The 17,060-nt window shown below is 39.7% G+C and overlaps 1 protein-coding gene across 1 annotated transcript in view; it reads left to right on the plus strand.

The window, feature by feature from the left end:
* Window positions 1-17,060, plus strand: part of LOC124166526 (sodium channel protein para-like) — a 274,676-nt gene that overhangs the window by 154,206 nt on the left and 103,410 nt on the right. The window contains exons 11-13 of the mRNA XM_046544070.1: window positions 4,169-4,274; window positions 4,689-4,751; window positions 13,488-13,756. Coding sequence (XP_046400026.1) covers window positions 4,169-4,274; window positions 4,689-4,751; window positions 13,488-13,756 — 438 coding nt within the window. The remainder of the gene's footprint in view (window positions 1-4,168; window positions 4,275-4,688; window positions 4,752-13,487; window positions 13,757-17,060) is intronic.

Raw genomic sequence — 17,060 nt, forward strand, 5'->3', positions numbered from 1 at the left:
AATCCCTGCCCAACAATGGTGGCCCACCATTTTCCACAACGAACAACCACAGTCTTTGGCTCACACTACGATAATTTACCATAACTGAGATGATCCCTTTTCCCAGTGAGAAATGGGTGGTGGAATCCACGTGGAACCCACGTGGAATCCACGTTGAGTGGTGGATATTTGGTGGTGGTGGATATTGAGTGGTTGGACCCACGTGGAATCCACGTTGATTTCAAGTGGATTTGTGGTGATTATCATAAAATGTTAAACAGAATTTCTAATTTAAGGAACTTAACTCTCTGGTGACATTGCGTCATTTATCATCCTGAAACCACGCTAGTTATGTGAAAATGTATCGCACATTCTATTTTTATATAATTCGTGGAAAGGCAGCCATGAGAGCACATGAAAAATCGTAGACACATATATAGAAGGTTTAGATATAGAGTGGTTGAGGTTTTAATGGTTTTAGGACAGCACCAACTGCTGTTTTAATTTTTCCACCAAATTTCCACGTGGGTTCCACGTTGATTCCACGACCAAAAACACGTGGTATCCACGTTAATTGTCCACGTGGGTTCCACGTGGATTCCACCACCCATTTCTCACTGGGTTGGCTCTATCACCACATTTGAATACGACCTCAGTTTAACATTAGTACTCTGTAAGGGGAGCTCACAAAATTTTTCTTTGTAATACTCCTCTGACACAGCAGAGATTGCCGATCCAGTGTCTGTCTCCACAGAAGTGTCCTTTCTCTCTATATTAATCTTGACCATCCGGGGGCCTTTGTCTCTACGTTTTATTTCCCTTATATTGAACATTGGCAATTCTTCCTCTGTTCCAAAGTTTACTTTCCCCCTTTCCACTTTACCCGTCTCACTAACCATGTAGTCATTTTCACAAATGTTTAGATGAAAAACCTTATTCGTCACCATACCTGAGTTGTGGCACATCGCTTTCAGGTGCCCCACCCTTTTGCAAAGGTGGACCCTCTGAACCTGCAATTGCTGCTCCAATTGGCCCTCACGCCCACAGCAATAGCACACTCCCTTCTCGCTCCTCTTCGGTGGCCCTCTATTACTTTTCCCCCCTCCCACTGTGACTCGGTGTACCTTGGCTTCGTTGTGGTTCCCTCTGTCGCTGCGCTGTCCTTCTCTCCCCCCATGGTGGACGCCAGCACTGCATACAAAATGGACGTCGGCATGGTTCTCCTCTAGAACCGCCGTTGCTGAAAAGTCCTCCACATTTTGGGAAGCCTTTTCTCTAGCTCCCGCCAACTCCACTGCCCTATCGAAGGATATGGACTCATCTTCAATGTAAAGAGCCTGTACGATGTTACTATCTTTGAGATCCAAAACCAACTGGTCCCGCAGGGCTTGGTCCAAAAATGCTCCATAATTGCAGTGGCCGGATTCCTTCCTTAATCTGGCAGCGAATTCTCTCACTCTCCCTCTCTCTCCGTTTGCACACACTTGATGAACTTGTGTCTCTCGGCGATCACCGACATTTTCGGAGAATAATCTCCACAAAACTTTACACGTATTTCCTCCAAACTGATTTCACTAGGCCTCTTCGGCTCACATAGGTTGCGTAACACTTCATCAGTCTCCTTCCCGATCGAGGAAAGAAGTATCACCTTCTTCTTTTCCTCATTTCCCTCTTTAATTTCATGCACTATGAAATACTGCAACAACCTATCTTCATGGGACTCCCAACTATCCTCCCCGGCAACAAATCGCTCCATAAAATTAGGCATCCTCGTCGCCAATGTAATGTCCCTTAGAATGATGTGACCACGATTATAGCATCGGAGAGACTGCCACAAGGATTGGCGCCTTCTCCTTTATTGGGTAACAATTGACGATCACTTAGCGTTTACATCACAATATCTCAAGCTAATTTCATGTGTTTTTATGAGCTGAATTTCGTGTGCTGTCAAATCAAACCTATAATTAACAAATATTTATGTTCACAAAAATTTTCATAGTGTGTAGACACCCAGATCACTACGTTCAAGTATAAGGGAGCAGGGGCGCAGCTAGGAATTAAGGCTGGGGGGGTGTAGGTGCAACTAATACCAGGGTGAGTGGGGATACGGAATACCCACCAGGATAAGCAGTAGATGCGAGATTAATTAATTGCGGAATTTTAAGATAATTGGTTCATAATGGTGAGTTATATGGCTTTATGAGGGATATTTTATTAATCCTTGCACTATTATATTAGTAATATCAATCCAATTAAGTAAAATTGATTAAACTTAAAAATTTCTCTGAACTCTGGGGAGGAGGGTTTATCCCCCAAAACCCCCCCCTCGCTGCGCCACTGTAAGGGAGGTCATATATAAATTTATTACCAACGAGAATCATGTCTCAACACAATTCTATTGCCATGTGCAACAGTCGCATTTGAGAAAGTAGAGATAATTAGTAGCAGCCACTATTTTTTTTTCTCAATGAATATCTGTTGTCATAGCACAGCATGAAAATGTTAAGCAATGCCAAAACAAGAGTATATTTTGCACACATTTAAAAATGAGTGCAAGATTTGCAATACCTGCCCAGCTTTCAACCCAATGCCTGCCCAGCCACGACCTTGAATGTGTCCTGAAAGGGATTTGGAAAATTATAATTTAGTCCAGCCAAGGACATTTTTTTGAGAAATTATTTGATATTGGGGAGTAGTTTCTTATGTTCATCATCAACAGTCATGCCAACCGTACACTTGTTTATAGAAATTGAACTTTTCTCCAATTCTTATATTCTTAGATATTGCAGTCTTTCAATAAGAATTGACCTCGGCTAATCTTTAGTTTATTTAGAAAATATTTCTATCTCATAGTACTCATTACATTACTCACAAATATTATGCATTTTAGTTCGATCTGGATAATTTTTAGCTCTTTCCAATAGTTTTTTAAACTCCTCATCTATTTTTTCTTTTATTTTTAGTAATAACTCTTCCATCTCCTTCGAGAGAGGGATCTCGCCTACAGTGGCGCAGCGAGGGGGGGTTTTGGGGGATAAAATCCCCCCCGAGAGCTAAGAGAAATTTTTAAGTTTAATCCATTTTACTTATTTGGATTGATATTACTGATAGAATAGTGTAAGGATTAATAAAATATCCCTAAGAAAGCTGTAAAACTCACCATTCATCTTAAAATGCCACAATTTATTAATCTCGCACCAACCGCTTATCCTGGAGGGTATTCCATACCTCCGCACACCCCGGTATTAGTTGCACCTAAACCCTCCCCCCCAGCCTCAATTCCTAGTTGTGCCCCTGCTCACCTGCATGGTGTGTCTGACCTTGAAGAGTCCGGGAAAAATTTGATTGCTGCATTCGAAGGATAATTAAAAGTAAACACCTTTGCCAATCCCTTCATATTTTTATCTCCTCAACTAAAGAAGATATTTAGGATTAATATTTAGGATTATTATGTGGATTCTTAGTGGAAGAAAATTTTTAAGTTGAACACTAATTTGGGGTCAACTTTTGAGGGATTTACAGGGTAAATTTCTAAAACCAAATTGTAGATTCATGTATGTATACATACTGCTAAAAGAACAGCACTTTGTGGAATAAAAACCAAAATGCTAATTCAACAAATTAGGGTACATCAATACTCTGACCCCGACCTCTTCAGCCTCTAAAAGGGTCTCAGTGTCTCGTGCAAGATGTCAAGAATGGCCTGGGAGAGGGGCAGGATGAAATGGTCAGACATTCTTGAATGTTTTTCCCACCATCACCCGTACACTACTAATTTATATTTCTCAGAGTAGAAGCCTAATTATATAAATAATCAGTTCTTTAAACAGCAATTAGTTTAACATCTAAACTGTTTTTATGTGTTTATTGTTACAACTTTATTTTGTGAGTTTTAATTTTTCTTTGACTTTTATGTCATTGAAATCACGTTTGAAAGTAACAAATATTGTTGTAAAATGACTTTAAATACATTTTAAGAATTTTGCTTTCCATAGTCTGTAACTCTTCCAAAATGCTCTTCACTGATTGAAAAGAGTGTGTGAAAAATATCATTTAATGAAGATTTTTGCCAGGGAAATGTCAGGGAATTTCAAATGCTACAATCTTGTATCAACCATGATGTATGATTGCTGCTATATGATTACTCATGTGTTTTGTCTGTGTCCGAATGTGATTACGTATTTCTCAGGAATCATCATTGGATGGTGAGGATGGTGACACTAAAGCCAAGGATAATCCATTTGACAATCCATTTGTTGAACCAACACGACAACAATCTACTGATGATGTGAAAGGTAAGATATTTGTACGACATAAATGCCTCGTGCACATATTATTTCTCTTTTGACTTATTTTTCTCATATTTCCAATTACATCTTTGGTGTATTGCGTCTCCAATTCCCCATAAACCTCATGAACTGTGGTTCTCTTTTGACAAGATGCATGCTAAAAATAAATCCAAGAAATTTAGATCTTTTAATACCTATTTATATGATGTTTCATGTACATCCGTAGACAAATTTTATACCATATGCATGTGCAATACAATTTTTTTCTAATTTAAGACAAGCTACTTGGAACGTGTATGGAGGTAAAATATTATGTTAATTTATCAGCCTGACAAATACTTAGGTATTTAGTAATGTAGCCTAATGTGCTATGAATTAACTGCTACATGCGGATATGTCTTTTGTGCTCCTCTTTTTCAGATGTGGTCGTTCTTGGTGACAAGCAGGTGACTGGGGGTGAAACGGCAGCGAGGGACCAAGTTGGTGAGTGTCGTAGCTTATGCCGTCATAGACTGCACAATGCACCTTGTCTTCATTGTGCTCTCCTGACCTGTAGATAGGATGAATTCTTTAAGAGATGACAGCTAGGTGAGAATCAAAGCAAAGGCAAAAAGCTGCCCAAACTCGTCAACTTTCACTTGGTGGAATCCAATGTATTCGCTCCAATCTTGAATTAACTTAGTATGGCTGTGCTCGAACGCTCACTTGCCTTGAGTGCACTGTCAACTGCCAAGTATCCAATGATGTGATCTTTGGATTTTCCTTATTTATAGAAAAATCTTCCAAAATTGTTGGCACATTAAATTATGGTTTGGCTAGTAGTGGGCCTTGGTCGCATAGCGGCATATAATACCCTATCCTGCCCTTCCACCCCTATCTTTACCCTGGAGGCGTCGTTGGGCTCCTATCGCGGCGGCGCCTCCATCCTTTTTACTTCCCATTCCACTACCCTTCCCGGGTGCGCGGGCGTATCAGTTAAGTCACTGGGTCCCGGCCCTGGTGTCTTATAACCCTCAGAGGACCACCCTTGGGTCCTGCTTCTCTTGTCAACTGCTCAGTATCCCACAAAATGATCTTTGGATTATTCTCATTATAGAATAATCTTCCACTTTCATTGGCAAATTAAGCCATGGTTTCGCTAGTGGTGGGCCTCATCGCAGCGCGTCCTATCCTTTTTTCTTCCCCTCCCAAGGTGCAAGGGGGAAAAGCAAAAGCTTATAGACCCTGCTTTCGATAGTGTAACCCCATGAGCCCATCCTGGGGACTCTTTCATCTGTCAACTGCCAAGTATCTACAAAAAAAATCTGTGGAACATTCTAACTATATTTCATTGCAGTAGGAATAGCAAAGTATGTTTTCGCTAGAAGTAACTCAAGTCGCCTTATAGACGGCATTGAGATTTTTCGATTTCAAACCCTTCCTTTCCCTACCCTGAAGACATTGTCTGGCTCTTAATGCGGTGGCGTCTCCTTTCCCTTCCCTTCCTCTCCACTCCGCTCCTCAGGAATTTGCGCATGTTTTGCCTTGGTTCCCTACACTCAGGAGAGTTACTCCACGAGCTTGTCCTGCGTACTACATAGTTCCAATTGTCAACTGCCAAGTATGAATGGATTTGGGCAACTCGGTAGCTCCTTGGCAGTTTGTTTACTTTGCTCAAATCTATAACTAGTTGGAGCATTCTCAGGAGCTGCGAAAGTGATGTACGGTTTCTTGGGCGACTAGGCAAGTACGACTGTGTGTAACAATTCTTCGTCCAGAGCAGCCATACTCATCTGCAGATTTTCAATTACTCCACCAGAGTGCGGGCGCTTCACCCTTCATTTCTTCATGAAAATCAAAGAATGGGATGTGACACACTGTCAGCCAAGTCAGGTCGAGGTGAAACGCAGAAGCCATTTTGCAGGGCTCTTATCCCAATTCAAAATTCAACTTGGTCAAAATTCTCACTTCATCCTCACTTCAACGACCTGCAAAAGTCCGCTGATGATGATGGAAAAACTGTCATCTGCAACAATGAAGACATGTGGAGTAACCCTGTCGATTTCTGTAACAATAAAGTCTGTTCATTGTCTGTCAGTTCGCTGTTCGTTCCCTGTTCCCTGACCAAGAGAGAACAGGCAGGCGACTGCTCGTACAATGTAAATTGGAACGCCTTGTCTGTTCCTTGCCTGTGAGAAAAGGGTTACTTGTCTGTTCCCTCCCTGTTAAGAAAGCGGCATTCTCTGTTCCTTACCTGTTGGACCACAGACAATGAACAGGCAGGGGACTGTGCGCTGTCTGTTCATTGCCCGTTTTCTTCGGCTGTTAGTTCCCTGTTCCTTGTCCGAGTGACAACAGTCAGGCGACTGTTCGTAGAATGTAAATTGGAACGCCTTGTCTGTTTCACGTCTGTGAGAATGTGAGAAGACGGTTATTTGTCTGTTCTCTCCCTATGCGCATACTTTGTTCCTTAACTGTTCGCTGTTGCTAAGTTGGACATAATAGACAAGAGATAATTTATGTTAAAATAGAATTAAAAGTTGAAATTCATTTGAATGATTGTAAGAAAAACTTTTATTGTGCTTTTCCACATATTCCATTAGTTATAAAAATCTTGAATAGTTATAGAAAAGCAAGCTTTGTCATCATTAACAGAACAACCACTACACCAACAAATATTTCACATGCCTTCATCAAAGAAATATGTACTTCCTTAAATTAATACAACTCGGATTCTGCACTATGCCAATATAATATGTGTGATATTAAAAGAGAAACACGCCTTTAAAGAATATTTATGAACACGATGATTTCACTTCTCACAAACAAACCTACAAGAAAGACAGTCCTCTGACAATGTTTGTCGGTTCTTATTGGCGACGTAACGCACATACGCATAATACAAATACAATACAAATCTCAGTACTTGCTCAAAAACTTAAGAGACACAATAAATTATTAAATAAACACACTCAAGAACAAATATCACTTCACGACTTTCACTATCACTGAATGGATGCACGAATTACTTAATTCGTCATTGCGGGCATTTAGCACAGGTTAAATAATACTCAAATAAATAACTGTTTTCTCCGCAACCGACAACTTCACCACAACACAGTCGACCATGTGCTCGTAAACTGTCCGGATAACGGTATCGGTTATTGGCGTCATTGTTTGCGTTTGCTATCTTCTATAGGTAGGTAGCAGCACCATGCTATCTTTCCATCCTTGTTGAGAACCTGTTCACTAGCTGTTCACTGTTTTCTGTTCGTACCCTGTACCGTGAAACGGACTATGAACCGGCCCTTGCCTGTTGAGTGTCCGTTCACTGTTGTCTGTTCGTTCCCGCAGTCCGCTGAAACCACAGAGTACATACTCCTTGGCTGAAACATACGGCCCCTGCCTGTAATTGGCGAAGTAAAGTATTTAACGTGCGTAAGCCGTGCAGATAGCTGATATAATTTGCGTGCTCACTTCAATAACCGTCATCCGTGGTAGATGGTAATCGTGATAATGAATTCAAGCGTATATAATTACTGTTTAAGTAGATGATATTTTCTTTGGATTCAATTAAACTTCCTTGTACTCAATTAAATTTTGATTAATCCAAATTGTTGTCCAAATTCCGAAACTTAAAACAATTGTTCGTACGTTGTTCATAATCTGTTCTCAAAATCTCCAAAAGGCTCCAAACTGACAGCGAACAGGCATTATTTTTACGTAAATCGATAGGGTGTTTAGTTTTTGTTCACTGTTGTCTGTTCATTCCCTGTTCGGTGAAACATACTACCAACCGGCCCCTGCCTGTTAAAAGCTTGTTCACTATTGTTCCCGAAATCCTTGTTGCCTGCCTGTTAAGGAACAAGCTGCAAACAGAGTACAAACTGTTAGAAGGCTGTTCGTAAGTTGTTCCTACTTGTGTGTGACCCGAGATTGTTCGTTGGCTGTTTATACTCTGTTCACTAATCTCCAACAGGCTATCAACAGACTTCAAACGGACAGCAAACAGGCATTGTTGTTTCAGAAATCGACAGGGAAATCCAGAAAACAATGGCACTTCAACCTGTTGGAGATGCTCCTGTTGGGTGTGCCCCGTGTATTTTTTTTTTTTTGTTTTTGCCCAACATTTCATGGCCGTTGCTGGTCACTTTTTGGTGTTGGAGGTTAAAAAATGCAAACAGAGTTTCAATAGGGACTGTGGTTTAAAAATCAGTCGCATGAGCGACCCTGCCTCTTTGGTTTGACCCTTTTTTCTACCCATCTATAATAGACAAGCGTTTTCTAGTTTCCTCCGATTGTCGACACCACCCCTCCACACTTCAGTGAACAGAAGAAGAAGGCAGTTGCAACAAAACTGTTGTCTACATGATGGATACACGTGGTGCTCTAAACCTCTGCACCTTCCGCATCCTGTAAACCTCTATGCTGAATCTTCACCACACCATGAAAGCCTATGCAAGGATTATAAGGGTTTTATGTGTCAATGGTTTTCTCAGCCATTTTTATCGAGGATTTTTTTCCCACTTGTATTCTTCCCAGCCCATCCATTGATACCAATGGCAGAGCAAACCATCATAAACTCTCCTCGCTTTAATGACCATCAAGAATTAAGACAACATTTCAGGACAGCCGTGAAGATCACAGGAACATAGGTGGATAAATAGTATTATATGTATTTTTTTTACAAATAAATGGACTTCAGAATTGATTATTCCTCAAAATAGTAACCAGTTTTTCTCATTTTGGCTATATGTATTCTTTTAAGGAAATATGCATAATGGGTTAAGTAGGCAGATTGTTAAGGATGTAGAAGAGATTAACTGGTAAATATGATAAGCTTAGTTAACAGGAGAGCACAGTGGAGAACTGCATTGAACCAATCTCCAGATTGCTGACTTACATGTTAATGAATTGACTATTTATTTTGAGTATAGAAAAAAATATGTAACCTGTTGTAAATATGTAACCCTTTGCTAAGTTAATTTTTGGACACTGCAAATTGATGTACATATTCCAGATAATATCTGGCCATGACTTGGTCACATCTGCGCAAGGATTGGGGCAACAGCAGATTTGACTTAAGCGTAGAGACCATTGCATTTTCAGAACACATTTTGGACTGCTGCTTTTGCTTGCCTGTGCATTTGATACCAGTGTGCCTCCAGTGGAAATAATATATTTATATTGCATACAATGTATACAAGGAGCATTCAAACAAAATGTATAGGTAATACCGTATTTGCATGAATCTAAGACAAGGTTTTTTTCCCTCCTAACTCCTGCAGAAAAGAGGGTTCGTCTGACAATCGGATGCAAAATTCTCGATGTCAATCGGGTTGCATAATTTACACAAAAACTTTATGGATACCCGAGTTTGCCACCTGATAACTATACAACGAAAGATCAACGTCAAAATAGCTGTACAGTAATTTAGCTTATTTAATTTTGTGTTCAAGTAAAAAAACCTTTTTCCATTTTAAGGGAGCAGGCAAAGATTCGGTGCGTGCCGATCAGTCGCCGGGTGCACTTCTGCCCTATCCGCGATATTGCCTACTTAGCCTGGGTTCGGCTCCATTCTAGTTAAACCTTGATCAACTCACAAAATGTTCGTGTGATTGGTTACAATTTATCTAAATAGTAACGTTAAAGCCTCAATGCCGTCGCGGGATGAACTGCTACAAAGTCGTCACATTTTTCTCTGAGCAACGGTAAGAAGGCAACATGATTTGCCTCTGATTAGAGAGATCGATTCAGTTGTGTTCCCGTGCCTTTCAGAGTATTAAGATTGCAGATAAAAGAAGTCGCTTTCAACAGAAAAGTTATACAGTGGAAACCCTACCTAATAAAGTTCCATATAGACAATGTAATTTTTCCCCGCATCTATCGTGCCCCGAAGTATCGTTTTCCCGCATTGATCGTTTGAAGATCGCGGTTCTGACGTATAATTTTCCCGCATCCATTGTTTCACGAAAATGAGACAGAAATAAATACAATGTGTCATTTATGGCTAATTACGACAGGCACATAGTTTGAATCTTCCCCAGGAGATGGAACTACCATTGGGAGAAGCTCAGTGCCGTGGGAAAGTAACATTAGCGCATTTCCCAAGAACCCTTATCCCCCTTCATTTAGCACTCGCCTCCCCCCGATTGAAGCTTTCCTCTTCTCCGAAATAAAAAAAGGTCCCAGCTTGCGCAGGGATCGTATTACAAAGACCTTAGCTTTGAAAGAAAATATCAAGTAACAGGAGAAAAATAGAATCGTGTTTCTCCCCCACTGACCTTTTTCTGCCTACCTGCTTTGAAGTTCCCCATTTCTGGAGGTCAACTGCTGCATGAATGACCTATTAGCCTAAAAGGTGTCTAACAATGAATTTCAGCAATTGGTATTACACATTTATTAGATTGAAATATTTGTAATGTGCACGTAATTCAAAAAAGGAGACCAAACACGACGTATTTCTAATGTTATTTAAGCATTTTTAAGCGAAGCACAAGTTGAAAAAATACGATGGCGAAACACGATATCCTCGTAGCTGAGCTTCTCAGCAGTTAATGCGGCATTTTTTCCGAAAACAGGATATCAGGTTATTATCAGTTATTTACAAGTTATATTATAACTCTCACTTGTCAGAGTTACTGAAGAAGGGATATCTTCTCAGGATATTTTGTTTCTCCCTACTAAAAATCCAAATTCATCTGCCCATCAGGCGCTACGCTAATTAGGAAAGAATGGGTATCTTTAGGACAACAAATTTCATGGCGCAGTATTATGGTCATGCTTCACCCTCTGCAGTATGCTCTGCGTACGCCGTATGCGATAGCATCAGTTCCGAACTTCACCTCGTACGAGTGGTTCCCTACTTTCCAAGGTGGCTTGACTTCAAACCACCGTGCGTTTTCCGTGTGGGTTTAATAAAGTCAGGTTTCATTTTCACTAGTTTAATTTTATTCGTCTTCGGACCATATGGTCCTGCCGAAGAAACTATTAGTCGAATAAACAATATGACCTAAGTGTCTTGATAAAGTACTAGTTTTCCTGTAATTAGCTAAAATCTTGTTTGAATCCTTTACAGAATATCATAATTACGCGCCAAAAATCCTGTGTTTCCTGGGACATAGACAACCTAGCAAAACATTCCCGCATTCATCATTCATTTGTATCGCTATTAGGAAAAAAATTTTTTTCCTTAGTGGAGTTCCAAAAAAGGGGGGTCGTCTTAGAATCGTATTCGTCTTAGATTCGTGCAAATACGGTATTTCTTTCATCATACATATACTATACAGATATAGATATATCTAGGTACTATTATTGTGGCCCCAGCAAAATATTTGTAAATCATGAATGTAGGTACCTACTCAAAAAGTTGATTTTGCTGAGAATGCATATGAAATGGGTGAAAATGATACGTAATGTATGCAAAATGTGTCCAATAAGTACAACTTCTGTAATAACTGCACAATAAGCATACAAAATGGGTACATTGTAAACAACATACAGTAGACTCTCGTTATTACGAAGTTCGCGGGGCCGAAAAATCGGAGGTTCGTAATAACGAAGTTCGTAAGAACGTTTATTTTAGGAATCGTCGAAAGAAATAGTGTATTATAAACGCTATTAAATTACGCGGAAATATATATAAACAGGAAAATTCATCTCAGATTTTCAACAGAAGACTGCACCATGACGCAATCGAGGGTTGATATCTTCCCAGACACATGAACTCCGATGTTCAAACTAGATCCGTCCCAAGACCTTGTCCCAAGGTTGGTAAAATTACAGTCCGGCCACCGAGAGTTGTCCAGTAACAGACAATGGTCTGGGTAGGGGGTAAGGGGGCTAGGTAAGAAAGGGAAACTCTTACAAAGTGTTCCATGAAGAAAAGAACCGGAAGGGACGACGACCGTGAAGGACCTAGAGGAATAATTACTTGTTCTTGTGATTCGAAGAATGCGCTTATTTTGGTGGATCAGGCTTATTTCGGTGCTCGTTTATGCATTTGACAACGTTGTATGACTAGGCGAGGGTGTGAGGGGCGTTTGGGGGACAGCGATTGGCTCTAAACCGTGCTGGCGCAAGATTATCCGCCCCACCTATTGTGCCGTAATCGGACAACCCTCGCCAGCCGGACTGCATGTAAGTTATCGGGGAGTACGGTTATCCTGCGGGATGCAACACTGCATTACACGTACGCGCTAACTCACGATTGTGGCGAACTAATCTAGCGGGGCCTGCGATGCATCCGGAGCCGAAAAAATAGCTCCCCGCGGTAACGAAGAACGGGCGAAACGCTGAACAGTTCCTAAATTCACACCAGATTCAATGATGCCTTATTCAGATCGTGATCACAGTGAGAGTTTCCCAGCGCCACACCGCGTAGTATCGGCCAAATCGAAAGGCGCCGAATTTGAAATTTGAAAGTTTTGAATGCTCGCATCTCTGAAAATTCGTACATCGAATGTGTATAGGAAAAGGATTGACTGTACATCCAATTTACTATAGGTTATGAGTGGGCCACCACGACTTCACAGGAATGAAGGCTGTTATATGATGTAGTGCGTAAACTGAATAAAGAACCATAATTGACGCTCATTGGCACAGTACACGAGAATAACTTAAACGTGGCGCGATTATTAAAACTTAAGTGTAGTGAATATCCACCTAAATGCCGTGACTTGTGCGTATAACTTCGTAATAAAGTTCATATTGTAACCGCCGGGACCGGGACTTACGTTCGTAATTTCGTAAAAACGAAAATTTCGTAATAACGTTTCTTTTACTATAGCTTGGATAGGCCTTTACGACGGGACCAACGATTTGCTTCGTAATAACGAGAACTTCGTAACAACGTTGTTCGTATTAACGAGAGTCTACTGTATACATATGCGAGTAAAATTATATGCAATGCACACAATGAGGGTAAAATTACATACAATATACCTTTACAAAATTTATATGTTGGAAATAAGGTTAAGTGGAACCTCGATCTATCGTTTTTCAGGGGGATGGACGAAAAACACGATGAGTGTGGGAACGATAAAAGCGGTTCCACCTTATGCATATAACTTAGGTATATATATTTATATATCAAGCACAGAAAACGTTCACCTTACATTCAAAGCATATAGGGCACGTGTGCTGCTCGCAATTGCATATGGAAGCAAGCATATATACCCAGTGGGAACCAACAGGGAGATGTATATCCTTAGATGATGATTTGTTTTCTTTTTCCTACAGATTATTACTTTAGTACAGAGGAGGACGACGAAGGCAAAAAATCCAAAGGGAAACTGCAGGCGTTGTGCTCCAAAATCACTGATATGTTTTGCGTGTGGGACTGTTGTTGGCCATGGGTGAAATTCCAGCAAATTGTGGGAATGGTTGCCTTGAGCCCATTTTTTGAATTGTTCATCATGTTGATTATTATGCTCAATACATTCTTTATGGCTTTGGATCATCATGACATGAACAGGGACATGGAAATAATTCTTAGAAGAGGAAATTATGTGAGTAAATCATGATGGCAGCCATAATAGCTTGTCATTAGCCAATAAATGCTATTTTATTCTTAATTCTGGTTTATAGAAAAAAATAAGCAATATTGTATTTTCTTGTGTGAGCCACACATCTTTTTTCTTGAAACGCTGGAGAGAAAATACGGGTGCATGGCTTACATAAATCTACCAGATTTTCATGAATGCCGAGCACTATTTTTCCTGTCATTCCAGCCATTGGTTTATCCAAAGTTTTGCATTTGTGAACACATCAATATGAATAGGTAACTTTGGTGTTTTAGCCAATCCTTAAAATATGTTCAAGTACTTAGAAATAACAATCATCATTTACCAAAGTCTGAGTGCACAGTAATAGTTTCAGAAAGTAGATTTTGCTGAAAATAATAACAACTTCATAAACAACGCCGACTAGTCCTCATACCTTCGTACTTAGCACCTAATAAGTTGATTGATTACTGTTAATATTCAAGAAGTCATCAGTTAATGTTTAAGTATTCAGCAATTATGCATGCATGTGTTCTTACCCGACATGCAATGTTTGAAGATTTAATATCTGAGCATTTTTGATTCTATTTTAGTTCTCAAAAATCAGTAAAGTCTTCAATTATGCGAATATGTTGATCTTAGATAAGAATATGGTTGGTAAATCAAATCGCAGTTTAGTAAGAATTTTTAAGAGTAATGTCATCCTATTGCAAATATTAAATGTAATTTTACATGCGCCCAATGTTTTCGTTTCGGTTGTTATGATTGTCATTAAGTATGTCACCGTTTTAGTAACAATTCGACATACCGAGACTCATACATGGACAGAGAAATTTATTTTCTTCTATACAGAAAAATTTTTAAAATTTTTTAATTTATAAAATTATTTTCTTATTTTTAGTTTTAAATGATTTAAATCTATCAATAATACAATGAAATAGTTTAAATGAATCAATATATGCAATTTTATTTTAAATTACATTTCTTAAAATTTTATAATACATTATTTATTCTCATAAAATGTTTCTGAAAAATGCGCTTATATGCCGCACAACATTCAACATGAAAGCAAGTTTAGAAAAATGTTGTAAAAAATATTTTTAAAATTACTCCCACGGGTTACGAACTCGGTTACTTGAGTACATAGTAGCTCCCCACCATTACCACTACACCACGGATGGTTCTAACGGATAAAGCAGAAATAAGGAGAGATATTTTTCCTGCCTGACTACAGCGCCTATATTTTGGTGACCAATTTTGGAACTCCAGATTTAATTTTCATTCCTAAATATTACACGAAATACTGTTCCGATCATGGTAAAAGAATAAGTAAATTGCTTTGTACTCCAGTTCCGAGCTAGATATAAAGTTTCAATGCTCTAGCTAGTCGTTAAGTGTGTTAAAATTGAGTTACAAAATTCCACCACCGTAACAAACAGACACAAAAGTAAGTTAAGAAAAACGCTGTAAAAAGCATGTAATTTATCTATAAGCACTCATTCCGCAGCAGTGAGATGTTGGTAGAATCCCTTTTCAAGACAGTTGGGGCTCAATCAATAAACGAGTAGGTACATATACGGGGTGTCCCATTTTAAGTTCCCACCCCAGGGTATTATGTAGATGTAGGTGAAGTTCCCACCCCGAATATCTCGAAATCTGAGCAAAATGAGAAAAAATGTTTCGGACAAAAGTTATAGGGTTTATAGGGGGACATTCCATGGTGACCTTGAAGTCGATTTTCAAGGTCAAATAAGGGGTAACTTCCATTTCTTAAATGGAAACCCATATTTTTTAATGCAGGATCGTATTCTATGGAAAAAATACAAGCTTCTTGTTGGAAACTTTTTATTGAAAAATGCATTTGGTTAGGTCTTATTCTCTCATCAAATGCTCAATTGCGCGTCCATTCTGGTCAATGCACCTTTGCATATGGCAACGAAAGTTAGCTTTAACGTTTTGAAGGGTTTGAATGGAAATTCCTTGAAACACAGCTCTTATCCTCTCCTTCACGTTGCCCAATGTTGAGGGTACTGCAGCAAACACTTTCTCCTTGTCTAGTCCCCAGAGGAAAAAGTCAAGGGGAGTTAGATCCGGGGATCTTGCTGGCCATTCGTGGACTGGACTGCCGATCCTGATCCATCGACGAGGAAATGAGCGGTTCAGAAAAAGTTTCACTGCTCGTGAACGATGTGCAGGAGCTCCATCCTTATGGAACCACATTCTCTCCCTCAAAGCAAGTGGCAGATCTTCCAACAACAGGGCACACGATTGCTCAAAATGTCCAGGTACAGCTGGGCACTCAAATTGTCATCGTAGAAAATTGGACCTACTAAATGATCTCGAACTATACCTGCCCATACATTTACAGCCCATCTCCTTTGAGTTCGGTGATCTCTGTGCCAGTGGGGATTCTGCTCACTGTAGTAATGGGCATTGTGCTTGTTGACACCGCCCATATTATTAAACTTCGTTTCATCAGTAAATAGAACGAAGTCTGAAAAACTAGGGTATTGCAGCATTTGGCTTTCCGCCCATCTACAAAAATGCAAGCGCCGCACGTAATCCCCCGGTTCTAGTACATGCGTGAGCTGAACGTGGTATGGATGGAAAGCGGCTGACTTGAGCACTCGATTTACCGTTGATTTCGGCACACTGTGTCGGCGTTGTATCTCCCATGTGTACACATGCGGATTTTCTAAGACAATTGCCCAAACAGCTACAGAAATGTCTTCTCTCACACCTGTTTTTCGCCTCTTCCGAACCAGAGACCCTTGTTGCTGCTCTTGTGACAAGATTCCGTATCATCTCCCTGCAAGGATGACATGAGTTTGGGAATCTGCGTGCATAGAGGTCTTCAGCAGCTTTATAATTGTTGTCACACACCCCGACAACTTTGATTATTTCAACGATCTCTTGAGGTGTGTAATCGCCCATTTCACAAGAAAATTGTTGAAAAGCTCACTGCGTGTGGATCTACTATCAGAACACTGAACTTTAAGCATTAGTATAAAATCCTATCAAAGCTCCATGGGGGTCTGGTCATATTTCTGTGTACTAATTGTTTATTTGACTACAACAATGAATCATTGAACATTCTTTAAAAGTAATCTTCTCGGAAATTGAAATCTACCTTTTGGCCATTTTTAAAATAAAGGAATGGGTAACAATTAATTTTAAAACTCTATTCATTATGCGAAGATGATGCTATGTCTATAATTATAATATATATCTGTAATATAATAAAATTACAATGAAAATCTCCAATCAATTATTTTGCCCGTGACGAGATGAAGGAGACGACCGTTTCGCT

Source organism: Ischnura elegans, chromosome 10 (genome assembly GCF_921293095.1).
Source record: "Ischnura elegans chromosome 10, ioIscEleg1.1, whole genome shotgun sequence".
NCBI lineage: Eukaryota > Metazoa > Arthropoda > Insecta > Odonata > Coenagrionidae > Ischnura > Ischnura elegans.